Source organism: Manacus vitellinus, unplaced genomic scaffold (genome assembly GCF_001715985.3).
Source record: "Manacus vitellinus isolate BGI_N305 unplaced genomic scaffold, ASM171598v3 scaffold_0_pilon, whole genome shotgun sequence".
In the NCBI taxonomy this organism is placed as follows: domain Eukaryota; kingdom Metazoa; phylum Chordata; class Aves; order Passeriformes; family Pipridae; genus Manacus; species Manacus vitellinus.
Window position 1 is genome coordinate 2,826,651 of NW_021938789.1, and position 13,849 is coordinate 2,840,499.

General features: G+C 40.7%; 1 protein-coding gene across 3 annotated transcripts in view; it reads right to left on the minus strand.

Moving 5' to 3' along the window:
- Positions 1 to 320: 320 nt before the first annotated feature.
- ZFYVE28 (zinc finger FYVE-type containing 28) overlaps positions 321 to 13,849 on the minus strand; it is an 82,347-nt gene continuing 68,818 nt past the window's right edge. For all 3 annotated transcript variants that reach the window (XM_018088731.2, XM_018088727.2, XM_008920934.3), the window contains 2 exons: positions 3,573 to 3,676; positions 321 to 2,628 (listed from right to left, as the gene is read on the minus strand). In XM_018088731.2, coding sequence (XP_017944220.2) covers positions 2,497 to 2,628; positions 3,573 to 3,676 — 236 coding nt within the window. In that variant the 3' untranslated portion in view covers positions 321 to 2,496. The remainder of the gene's footprint in view (positions 2,629 to 3,572; positions 3,677 to 13,849) is intronic.

The following is a 13,849-nucleotide window of genomic DNA, read 5'->3' on the forward strand; positions in this document are numbered from 1 at the left end:
AGAAAAGATTATTCAGATGTGACACAGGCAGATCAAAAGTGCCTGATGTGTGAAGTGCCCGTTGACACAAGATATTTCGGGAAGGGAGATTTTCAGCCGGTGGCGAGAGATAGCACAAGGCAATGCTAAGTGACAGGCTGGTACTCCAGGTTTGATTTACCACCCCCTTCTCTGTACTTCCATTTTCAGATTTGTAAACTCCTTTCTTTCATGTTACTTGCAAAGTGAGAAAGACTTGAGGCCGGTTTGTTTGACAGGATGGCAGCTGTCACTCCATGTAAACATACCCCGAAATGAAAGAGCAATCCAGCACATGGAAGTAGAAAGTCCTGACACTTTAATTATCTGAAGAGATTACAAGATGAAAGTCTTCCTTGAGGCAAATGTATATTAGTATTGATATAGTCATTGTGCTTTTCAGTAAGAGAAATAGGAGTCTGTATTTACATAAGAAACTATAGTGTTTGAGATCTTTAAATATCATATTTATGGAAATGATTCTGAATTACAGCATTTACAAAATAAAAACAAGCTTAAATAAATATTCAGTCCATTAAATAAGATTTTTTCCACAGAAGCAAATTTTTGTGCATATTTATTTCACAATTGAAGTTTGTTGCAATTTTTTTATCCTATAAAAGAAGCATTAAATTTGTTGTGTTTTTTATTTTTTCCTAAAAATAAAACTGCAATAATCATTGCAATGTGAAGCCTGAGATTTAAGCCTGAATAAGTATCATTGCTCGCACCACATTACCCATCTCCCACCGATCATGCAACCCCACGCCTCTCCAAACTCTGGTGAATGCAGACACTCCAACTCAAGGGTTTCATGAGAAGGATTTCAGGGAAGTAATAATAGTAAAAAATATAAATAAGGTGAGAATAACACATAATAGCTGACATTGTCTACAAACAGCATCATAAGGCTTGTGCATTACACGTAAACTAAGTGAAGCTGTTTCGTCTGATTCAAAACGACAGTAGTGCCGAACTGCTGTACCCTTATATGGCTCGTTAACACTGAACACTGAACAAAGGGAATGTCCCCACAAAATAAATAAATTATATTAAAAAAAAAAAAAATCAACACTGGCCAGTTTTGCTTTATCATTTTGAATGATGACCTTTCTCGAGCGTGATACCGCAAACAACTTCCTCATCCTTTTTTGTATTTATCACCTTGAAACACAGTGTGTAACACCACGAGTCAGGAAAGGGGACACAGCAAAGAGCTCTTGATCTCGTTTCCTCTGTAACCACAGCACACACTGTCTTGCTTTTCATGTGGCCAACTCAAAGCATGTCCAAATACCTTTGAAACCTCAGTGCTCAGGGAGCTCTTACTGCAAATAGTTTGTGCAAGATCATAGCATGAATCCACGTGAGTCTTATTTCTTTCCTCTCCGAGTGGAGATAAAAATTATTCCCTGGTGTTTCAAATAAATACAAATGTCTTCTGAGTTGTTAGCATGAGTGAAGTAACAGTATGCAATATTTTACATGGTTACTCTGCCAAATGTGGACAACAAGTACCCTTCTCTGGCTGACCATTCTGTAGGACCTTTTGGATATCTCATTACACATTTGCCTTTTTAAAACCATTTTAAAAACTCATTATGGGAGAAATAATTTGTAACATTTACTGAATTTTGCTGCCAAAGTCTTTAAAAAATATCTATTTTAATATTAATTCATTTATTTGGTAACCATTTCCTCTGAAGTTTGTTACGTTTTAAATGATGATATAGAAACCAAAGCTCTGTGTCATTTACTAACAGGATTTAGCATCAGTAGTTCAGATTATAAATACTTCCAAAAGTCCAAAATATGGAACTGGAAGTTGTAAAAATTTTTAGAAGACAACTTGGAGTTATTGCTTGGTAAATGAAAGGCAACAGAAATATTCTGCCCCAGGACCTTCAGTCCTTCAGGACCTTCCTATGGGATTCACAGAAAATTCTGCCTTTGTAAATATTGGATGTGGATTTGAAATAGATTTGCTTTAATTAATCCTAGCATAGGTAGCAAAAATCTAGTAGTGGGAAAAACAGCAGCAGGAGAGAGAGCGCTGATACCCACAGCCATGATGGAATTCCAGTGGGCACAGGAGTGTCCGAGCTTTGGGATTGATCTGCTGGGATGGACTAGTTAACTGGCTACTCTGTTCCTAGCATGTGAGATAAGCAGCAATGCTTGTTCCATTCTCTGAGCCCTATTTCCTTCCACACAGTGCATTTGTTCTGCATATGGCATCGTAACATTAATGTTATAAATTTATGGAAGACTGTACTGTAGCCTTAGAGCTACAGACGCTTCATACTTCCCTTTAGCAGCTTAGTAAAATGCAATAAAAACTGTCTGTACAAAATTTATAATAATGGATGTCAAAGCCTACGTGCCCTCATGGGGTCCCTCTTTCAAGTTAATTCTTGGCTTAGGTCAAATATATCAGTCCGTGTAAGACTCCAGAAGACACACCAGTAGTTTAATATGTCAGATACCGGCTCTGTCACTATAGAAAGGAGTGACATGGAACATGTAACAGTGAGTGCAAACACGGACAGGCTTCATCTGACCATAACGAGGTAATGGAGCAGAGTGGGAGGAACAGCGGGAACAGAAGATCTGAAAAACAAGAGGGAAATTTCACTTCAGTTCCTTTGAAGAACAGGATGGGACAAAACTCATTTCAAGACAGGGGAGAGAAGATTGTATGTGCTGAGCTTTCATGTGTTGGCACCACCACCCTCCTCAGCACAGCAAGTGAAAAGCCTCTAAAGACAATTCCTAGCCCAGTGACCAGTTTTTCTGGCCATGCCCAACCTCTCTGATGCCGGTGCCCCAGCACTGACAGTAGCCAAGGCAGGCCTGTCCAGCTCTGCAGGTCACAGGGGAAAGCAGCTCCACCAGAGATGCGAAGAATCGTTTCTCTCCACTGGTTTTAAAGAAAGACTAAGGGAATATTTGTGAACATCTCCCAGGTCCCTACTCCAGCAAGTCCACTACAAGGTTAATGAAAGCAGCTTCACTATCCTCTTCCTTTTTAACTTGTACAAGAGCAAGCGAGTGAAACGGGATTGCAGATTTCTGCTTCCTGAGCTACGTGACTGCTTTTTTTTCTCCCTCGCTCCCTCTTCCTCCCCCACAAACTTGCAAAGCAGCAGCCCTACAGACCACAGTGATGCTGCAAAGGTTTGGAAAGAAGGCAAAGGGACACACTGTCCCTGCAGCTGAGCTGAGCGTGCATCACCTCTGGCAGTGCAGGCTCATTAAAGCTTGCAGCAGTCGTTCAGAGTGACTCTGCATTTGGGTGGGGGGTGTTCTAGGATCTCAACAGGGAATTCTGCCTTTAGCAGACAAATGTTTATTGCTGTATAAAAGTCAAAATGCTCCCCAACCCTTTCTAAAGGTAAGCTGAGAGTTGGTAGCCAAGATACACGAAACCACTTGTGACTTGAAAGCCCTGGTCAAGCTCACACATTTTGCTGTGCAGCCGAGTTTCTGTGGTACACATGAATTTGCTGTTCTGTTTGGTGGATAGTTTCTCACATGTCTGACCGAGTCATTACCTTGCCACAGCTCCGACAGTGGTGCTTCCTGCGAATGACTGTGAAAGGAGCCTTGCATGCAGTGCAGTAGCTGCAGACTTCATCTGGGACCCAGTCAGGAGGATCTGTCAGAAGCACAGCAACAAAAGGGAACATAAATCAAAAGGGAATAAAATCAAACGTGATTACCAGATCCTCAAGGAAGTAGGGAGAGTAAAATATAACAGCAGCTGCTTTCATCTCTGTTTCTCAAGGTGCTTTGCAAACAGCCTAGGAGGGCTCCACTCCCCCCATCTCTGCCAGGCACCCACCTCTGGGCAGAGCACAGCAGGCACTGAAACAGTGCACAGCAGCTTTGGACTTACAAAATATATCTTACATAAATGCACATAGCAGGGAAAAGAAGATAAGCAAAATAAAGTATGAAGACAAGGAACTATTAAAGCAGAGCTGGATCACAGGTATTTTGGTCAATGCAACTCGCCATCAAAACAAGCTTAGAGCAGAGATCACTCCCAGCCTCTTCAGCCCTCCCTACAGAAAGGCCAACTGCTTTTCTGCAATTAGACAAGCAACTCCACAGGTAATAAACCCAGAGCCTGATTACCATCTGCTAAATTATTAGGACTCTTACTGGAAGTCACCAGTAACTACGGCAAACCCACAAAATCGAGTGTGCAAGACTTAGCAGAGAAAGAATTCGCCCATTATCACGAACAGCATGTTTCAGTTGTTTACATCTCCTGTGAGCTCTCTAACCTCTCATAAAAGCCAAGCAGGGAAATGATTTGGTTTTGGCAAAGCAGAAGGTGTCAGGTTCACTTCTGCTGAGCTGCTTCTGCTCACGACAGGCTGACATGACCTCGGAGAGTCCAGAATTACAAGTGTAGAAATAATATAGTTGATTGCTTAATTAAGGTGGCAAAAATCTAATGGAGGGCAAAGCAAGTTCTATCCAGAAGGAAATCCATGGACACAGTGAACATGAACTGCTGGATGTATTTACCCAAGTTTGCTGTATGCAGTTTGCCTCAGAGTATTATTTACAGCTTGCAAGCCATGCAATTGCTGATTTATAAACCTGACAAGCAAAATCCCTGCCTCAAGAAATGTATTCTCAAACAACAAAATATATGGTGCAGTTAATGCAGAGGTCAAGAGGGCTACAGCTACAGGCAGAAAGAAGATAACTAAATGAAAATTCCACTGTTTTGTTCAAAAATAACCATGACCAGTTTTCATGTCTTTGTCAAATTGCAACATTTGTCAAATTAAAAGCACAAAGGATATAGCATTCAATGCAGGAAATGTTCAAAAAGCAGATTAATAAAAACAAAGAGAACTTAGAATTTCACTCAGCTTTCATGGGCTCCTCTAAACTATTTTAGAAGTTGAACAAGTTTAAGGAAGTAATCCTTCACTTTGTGAACAAACTGCCTGATAAGGGTTACAACTACAGGGCCAGCAAACAAAATCAGAAGTCTGTGTGCAGAGAAATGACCGATGTGGTGAAAAAAAGGGGATTGCACATAGAAGGCTTCACCTCATCCCTGGGAACAATTCACCAGAAAACATTCTGTGGGGACACAAGGTTACAAATTCCTACTTCAAAGGCAGGCTTTCCTTCAGCAGCAAGGACTGCCAGCTTAAGTCTAAGCATCAGTAACAGTGAAGCCAAGAAATTTTCCTTTCCAATTCTTTTCCTTCTCTGCAACCTCCCTAGCTACTACATGTAGCTTGCCCAGTGAAACCTACTACTAATAACAGTTTATGATGTTGATTTTAACAACTTTGTATCACTTTTACAGAAATCTCTGATCTCTAACCATGGCAAGTCTGATGACATTGGAGCATCCTTATGTTCTCCAACCAGCATGGTTTTCACATATATCCAAAACAAAAAACCAAAAAAATGAACCAATAACAATATTCCTATTTAAAACTTGCCATTAGACTACATAGATTATATTTCCAGGGATTTAAATATCCATTGATTCTCACTGATTTTGAAGACAGCAGAATTTAGGCAGCTATTGAGGCTCTGTGCCACCAGGTCTCCCTCTGCAGAGCTGGTGGAAGCAGATTTGGTAGATGCCTACTTTGCTACCAGTGCTTTATCAAATGTATCGTAGTGTGGCTACCATGTTCAGCTAGTTACTAATTTTAATATTCACAGAAAAGCCACAAAACACAGGCCCTTTTTGTACACACTGCAGCATGCTTGTAGGATCTGCAACTTCTGTGGCAGCAAGAGTCATAATCTCTCCCTCCCTCAGATCACAATTAGTCCAGACACATTATAAGGTGATGCAATCCCACCACAAAGACCCTGGAGCTCATCAACAGAAAGCAGCTTTCTTATCAACTGTTTATCTTTTGGGTTTTTTTGGGGTTTGTGTTGTGGGTTGTTTGTATGTTTCGGTTTTTTTGGGTGGAAGGGCAGGGGTTTTTTTCCTTCCTTTCCCTCCAACCCCACTTTTTTCTCCTGTTGTTGCCCTTGAAATGCAACGCAGAAAAAGTTATTTTTTAATTGATTGTGCATGAATTTGTCTCCATGGTAAATAAAAAGAATAATTGCAAAAAAACCCAAACCCCAAACCATGAGAAACAGCAAATTTTTATAAATAATGACTCATAACAATCATATAATCCACAGTCCATGGTTACAGAATTACTTGACTGATAGATGAATTAATCTGCAAACTTTGTTTTTATAACTGCATTAAAAATAATTCATAACTTAGTGGTACTCAGTGTATAGAAACAGCACAACCCTCTCTACAGAGCATTCTCCCACAGTAGAGGGGCTCTCTCTGCCTCCACGTTGGTGTCACATCAGCTGATTCACTAAATTAATGCATCAGCAGAGTGAGCTAAAGGGCACATTTTTCCCCAGACAGTGACTCATCAGCAGTAAGGCCCTTTGACGGGGCTCCACAGCCAGCCCCGTGCCCTGTTGCCTCAGGGTTTTAGTGCCATCCCAGCACCCCAACTGCTCGCACCAAGATCTGCTGCACTGCAGCACACCCCCAAATAGTAACACTTGGTTATGTAACAGCTTTTAACATTCAAAACGCTGTAATTGCTTTAATCCTCATCACCCAGCTACAGTCAGTCAGTGTGCAGGGACAAATCATGGGAGAAATGTCTTGCACGAAATCATACAGTGGTGCAGCCTTGAAATGACATTTGAAATAAGGAACTTTGGGGCATTACCCCGATGTCTTTGCTTCCAGTTGTGACGGAAGAAGTCCTTACACTGAACACAGAGTTTTGAGAGCAAGCACTTAGAAGTTAAATGCAATCCTGGACTGGAGCCAAAGTGCTCGCCCTGGCAGGGTAGATGAAGTCCTGAATGACTTGGTCTCTCTGAGTCCATGCAAAGCCCCTACAGTAATTGGGATCCCACTCCTTAGTCCCCTTCACCTTATCTTGTTCAACCTTGGGAGCAGCCTTTCTGACTTACATGTATTAGCAATTGAGTCACTGGGTTTTTTATAGAACAGGTTTTTGAAATATTCTCTGAAGAGCACTCTCAAGAGGGGATAAAGCTTCAATGTGAGGAGCAGAGTGCCTTACACAAATTAAACCCCAAGCATGAGCCTGAAGATGTGCTGGAAGCAGGGCCAGCAGCACTGCATCCACAAGCCTTTTATATTATAGTCCTTCTCCAGGCTATGCTGCTCCATTAGCTCTGTATGCTGCAGCAAATAGAAACATCCAGTCTCTAAAGCATTATCTGCCTGTGCTTCGGGGATTTGGACAAGGAAAGGGGGAAAACCTTGTTCATGGGCTAATTGGCCCACTGCTTTATCATGCAATGAGAGTTTGCAGAAGTCTGCTGGGAAACGGATGAAGTCCATAGCACAAACATCAAAGAGGAGGAGGAAGGGAAGGAAGGGATTAATGAGACAGAGTACAGAAATAAATTTTAGAAGAAAATATTAAAAGTATGCACAGAAAAAAAAGAGAGAAAGGAAGAGAAAGAAGTATTTAAATGAATAAGAAACAAGTTTAGAGAAAAGGCACAAGATAAAATTAAATAGTGTGAAGACTGAAAAAGACATTTAAAAAGGAGAAACAGTATTCCCAGCTCTAAAGTAGTCAAAAATCTTGCATTAAAATTTCTAATAAATCAAGAAATTTTATTGTCTTTTTATTAATGTTATGCTGTAGCTTTTAGAATTCACCTTACATGTCTATGCCACCTCATTAGCTAAAAGTGTTTTCTGCTCTTGAAGTTAAAAGTCACATAAATCCCAGATGCTGAAGCTTTAAGCAAACCGTAGTCATGATGAAAAAAAATCACAGACACTGTAAACTGTCAAAAAGCACATGTGAATAATTTTGCTTAAGTATGTGTAATAGTCTTAATGCAGGCCAATCTAATCTTAGAAAACCAAGGAGAACATTTCCCTACCTCAGAACACAAGAGGAAGAGAGCCTGGACCTGAATCCATCAATGGTGTGCATTGAAACAACATTAGATCAGAAAACCTAAAGTTCATTTAGTGGTGCTGAGACACGAGAGAGCAGGGGAAGGGAGGTAAACAATCCTAAAGGTTGTTGAGGCTTACAGAAGGCCTAGTCTAGCAAATCTATACTCTGGTAGAAAACAAATCAGAAACATGCATACCACAGTTCTCTGTTGAAGATCAGCTGCTAAACCCCAAGCTTGTGGTGGTGTTTGTGTTAGGGCCAGACAATTCGGAGAAAATACCCTTTCCTACGTCTTTTGTTTTTATCAAATATTCCTAATGTAGGACTCCAGCTGAAAGCTCCTCCTGCACTGATGTGTATTAGATTACAGAGCACACCATGCAAAGCCCTGATCATACCTCTGCCAAACTAACCTAAGGAGGGCTGTTCCTACAGCAGCCTGTGGAACTTACACCGCTGCAGCCGTCACAGTGCATTACCCTCACAGCTGAAAAAAGGGTCAGATGGGCTTGCTGTAGCTCTTCTGATGAAAGCAGGAATTGTAAATTCTCACAGTTTTAAGCATGGAAAGTAGAAAACTAGGATGACTTGACTTTACCCCTCACTCAACTGCCAAGCAAGATGAACCTTTTTTGTCCCTCATCACACGTAATTTTGGGCAATTTCTGACTTTGATGTAAGATTCCTAACAAGCAATTGTACCAAAGTAATCTTTTTCCTTGCTCAGTGTTGATTACAGCCAGGTTGAAATTTTTTCTATAAATTTTCTGTTTAAACAATATTATTTGATGAAAATTTTGGGGGTGAGGGAGAAAAGAGGTACAGACTTCTCAGCCTCAGCTCTTGTCAAATAGATTTCTTAGGATGGAATTTCAGTCCAAATCTGGAAAGCTTTCACCAAAGCATGGAGCTTTGCAAACCTGGGCTCGAGCCTCTGCTCTGCCCGATTTAACATGACCTTGAATGATGATGTCCTGTGTACATTCTGTCCTAGTACATGATCAGCAACTAGTTCTTTGGGCAAAATAATTATTTACAAAAAATGGAACAACTCATAGAAAACACTGACTTCAACTGAGATATGGTTCAAATTTTTACTTTAAATCACATGGACCAGAGTCTTGGATCTTCCATATAACCACTACTTGGAGTCTTCTCTCTAAGAGCCACAACCATTACAGAATAGAAAAAAATTGATAATGTAGATCTACATATGACATACCAGAACACTCAATACATGTATTTTTGGAACAAAAATTTTCAAACCTAATCAAAATCCCAGTTATGAGATTATGGAGCTGAATAAGCCTGTGCTTATCAACATCTGGGATGTTTTCCCCTAAGTACTGCAAGGAAGTCTCAACAAGCTCCACACACTGCCAACAAAGAGGGATAGTCTTTGAGAAGGGAAAAAAGCTCTGAGCAAATTCTTAAAACACAAGTCAGATCAAATTACTGCACTACAACCTAAAACCCGTAAAAATCCTGTAATTCTGCATGCATGATTAAATATGTTCAGTTGATTATAAAACATTGCCTCCATATGGAAACTTGATGCTAGGTTCTTCTCGCACAGTGTAAGCAGAGCTGCCGAGTAAGGGAAGAGTAAAAAGTCACATGGACAGAACATGTTTGGCCACTGAACTGTGGCAACAATTTAACTTGTTTCACTTAGAAAGCGTTGTTGGACATTATTAAAAATAATAAGAGTTACCCAAGGTGCGTAGAAGACAACAAAAACCCTGAAGTATTCAGCTAGGGCTGACAGCTAATTCTAGAGTCATGGTGAGTAGACTCTGCTCATACAGGAGCATGAGTGGGTTTTCTTGACCCTGACTGCAACAAGAACATGATCTTGAGCCCTGGGACTATAAACTGCTGAATTGTGCTTGTGCTGCTGGCTGGGGAGTAGCAGGGACTTGTGACTAGACTGAAGTGGGTGGGCTGCAAAGGGATCAGGGTGAAATAGTGTGCTGTTGTGCAGCAAACAGATGCTAACACCACTTGGCACAAACAGGTATTTGTACTGGCAGCCACAGCAAATCCATTATGTCTGGAGTTATAACTAGGTGGTAGCAAGCAAGGCACTTCTGTGCAGATGCTAAAGGGATAAGGAATGAAAATGCACGTATGGTTGCAGAGAGATGAGATGCTATAGGAAGTATTTTCATGGAATACCAACAGCTTCATAATGCTTTCTGGTTTCCTTGAGAAAAACCTTCAGATTTCTACGTTTCTTGCTTTTTCTTAGACAAGAAGCGTAACTCGTTTTCTTAGCCTGCCTTTAACTTCATGAAATGAATAATTAAAAATGTGCACATTCCCCCAATCGCAACAGATCAATCCTCCTGAGTAATAAATAACTCCAAAATACATGTATGGTCAAAACTCAGATTTGCCAAAGCTCACTACTAAAATCACCAAGCTCACAAGGATAAACATAATGCTCCCAAATACGGTGAGCAGGGACTTATGCTAGATAACATTTAAAAATTAATAAAACATAAAAATACTTATGAAGACAAAAAATTAAGAAGTTGCTCTGTGTACATCTATGTATATATATGGGAATCTGCTGGCAAATACAAAGCAAGTTTTCTTTTGGGTCTAGAAACATGATCCCAGATGCATAAATGGCAGAAAGACATCAAACTTCTGCTTCCCCAATGATTGTTTTTTTAAAACTGTACTACATGTTAAGCATGACACAGCTCTGTCCTGGCAGGGATGCATTTATACTAGGTTAACTAAGAGTAGTTTTATTACTTATTATTTTATTTTCAAATGTGGAGGTTCTGTTTCAGTTGTGTGTGACCCATGCTGCTCACTCTCAGTCCCCTGCAAACTTCTTGGTCAGTTTATTATCTACCAGTGGTTTGTCCAAGCTGGAGATCAGGAACTTCCCAAAAACCTGTGCTGGCTCATAGCTCACCAGGGCATGAGGGAGAAAGGTAGTACCGTAAAAGTTCCCAGGACACAGGCCCCTTCTGCTGTTACTGCAATGCAGAGCAAACACCACTGACAGCAAAGAGCCCAACCTGCTTTCTTCTGAGCATCTGCCACTATGATTTGCTTTGAGTTTATTTACAACACATTGCCTCCACTGGCCATCACCTCCATCATACAACCAGGGCAAGAAATTGTACTATACTTAAAAATTATTTATGGAATATTGCATAAATTAAACCTATACTCTAGGAAAATATAAATTTATTTGTTTTATATTCTCTCTCCCTATAAATATGCAGTGCTTTTTATACTCTGTGAAGTATACATGCATATGTTTCCCTGCAAAAAATCCTGGAGCTTTAGGACAGCAAAGATGAACATAGATGCCACAAGCTCATCTGTATTTTTGAATGCTTTTGTTTTGGAATGCCAATTAATCTGCAGTTTATTTTATTTCAACCTTCAGAAGGTCATAGGATTTAACTCTTATACCCTTGCCACTGTCAGCTGGTTCATAATAAACATTCATATTTGTTTTACGACCCAGACCAGCTGGTGGGTTTTATATACAATAAGAATGAGAAATCTGACAAAACAAGTGATTCATCTTCATAATCTGAGTAGATGTTGAAACCTTCAGTAGAATCTTAAAACCATTTATTTGTTCAGGTTGCTGGGCTTGCTTTCCTTTTTTTTTTTTATTACCATTGATTGAATACAATCTTAAACATTCAGTACTTTCGGTTGGAGGAATTTACTTGATAATTGGAAAGAGCCTTCCTGGCAGGCAGCTTTCTGGACCTTCTCAGTTTGATACATGCTCCTGTTCTGCCACAATGGCAGAGGGGAGGAGCTACTCATGTGCTCCTTCGCTTTAAATTGTTTTCACTTTCAGTTGAAATAACTGAGTGACCTGAGGTACAGAAATTATGTACAAAAAAAGGATGTAATTGATTTTGGTGCAATGATGTCAACAGATTGGTGCAATGCTCTCAGACTTTGTGCCGGATCCATTTACAGGGATAACCGCGCTGACTCTCGTACTCTTCTTGGTGGCCCGTGGCCCAGATTTGGCCTGGAGGACAAACCCATCAGGCTTACTGCAAGAAATAGGGCACCCATGTTCAGGCAGCAAAGGTTGCCTTAACCACTAGACATCTTCTACCTCTACCCAAACATCAAAGTGAGGGGCTGTTCCTTCCACAGTGGCCAGCAAAAATGACATATGTAGGGGAGGTGTTACAAGGGGTAAAGGCACATGGCTGCCAAGACGAAAATCCTGCTGCAAGTTTATGCCTCATGCTGAATGCCTTAGGGATAGCAAAACCATGTATGCCATTAGCTAACAATGCTGCCTCAGCAGAAACAAGTTCTGTACAGCGTTACAGTGACCTCGAGGAACAGGGGTCTGGAATGTATTGGAAGCGAGGGGATAGAACGGGTGTTTCTACAGTTTCCTCAAATTCAACAAATCGACCCACTTTGGATATCCCTTTTTGCAGACCTTCTGTGACTTGTTCTGATTTGGAATATGGAGCTCATTTCCCTTTTCCCCAGCACACTTTGTCTCTTTGGGATACAGAAAATTCCTGTCCATCAGCAAGTCTGAAGGCCAAGTAACAGTGGACTATACTCATTAGTTTACGCAGTCAGAAGGGATGTAGTGGTTTGTACAAGCAGATATTTACAGCATAATCACCTACACACCAGCCAAGGAAGGCTCCCAGAGAAAGCCTGTAAGGAGACTGATGAAGACATGCCCAAGCTTCCCAGTGAGGCAGTGCAGCTACCAAAAGCAGAGTCCCTGCAGGACCACTGGCTAACTGGCTCTTTAGAGGATGTGTTAACATGGGAAAACGCTGGCACAAAGTGCTCATTCTGGCACCCACGTCTACTTATTCTGAAGGGACTTGGTTATCCCACGAGGCTCTGCTTTCTACCACACAGGCACATGTAAAACACCTGCTATTTGAGAACAAGGGTGCAGGCAAGGGCTGGTTTTATTGTAGTTATCTGCATATGCTATTAATACCACAGATTGAGTTTTACTATTCACTTAGGGCAGGGACATAATTGATTGACACTGCCTGGGTGCTGCAGGGGCTCTTGTAACTCCAAAGATTCCCCTTAACCACACTCCCACGTGGCCATAACATCACCTAAGTACCCAGACCGTTCTCCTCTACTTCAATAAATAACATCCCAAGTCATAGGCTGCACTTCTCCAAACATAAAACACTCCCCGTGCCAATAGAAGCTGCCACGAAAGCCCAAAGAACCCTAAAAGCTGAATAACATGCCAGGGAAGTGAAGTGACTTTGCTGTGACAAAATGTACATCCACTGTGAGAAGGTTATTTAGCATCCTGCAGTTCAAGTTCCGTAAATCAAATTCACCGACAGCATCAGGCATCGATTCAAAACAAAAGAATATGATTTAAAATAGTAGAGAATCAATAATCTCTTGCATTCTTTTCCAATACAGCCTATACATGGTAAGGATTTTGCCTAAAGATTTGTTCTTTACTGCACCTTCTGTGACATTCTGAATTACAGCACAATAGAAAAATCAATTAAAATGACTACTGAATAGTTCTTTATCTGCCTCCAAATCATCTTCCTCCAGAAGAGATAATATTTCTACATGAATTAGCCCTACTGTTCTAAATAGATTAGATCCTTTAGCCTGCAGCTTCAGAAGAAGGGTAAGCAAGCAAACCATGGGTTTTATGTAAGCACGAAATAAGTTATAAATATGTAGTATTACTCTAAAATCTAATCTTTAAGAGGTCTTTTCTTCCCCCTGTGATTTCTGATCTTTATTACAAATGACATGAACCAATATTTCTTTCCTGTTGGCCACCACCCTCAGCATACAGGCAGACACACACTGCTTATCACTCAGTTCTC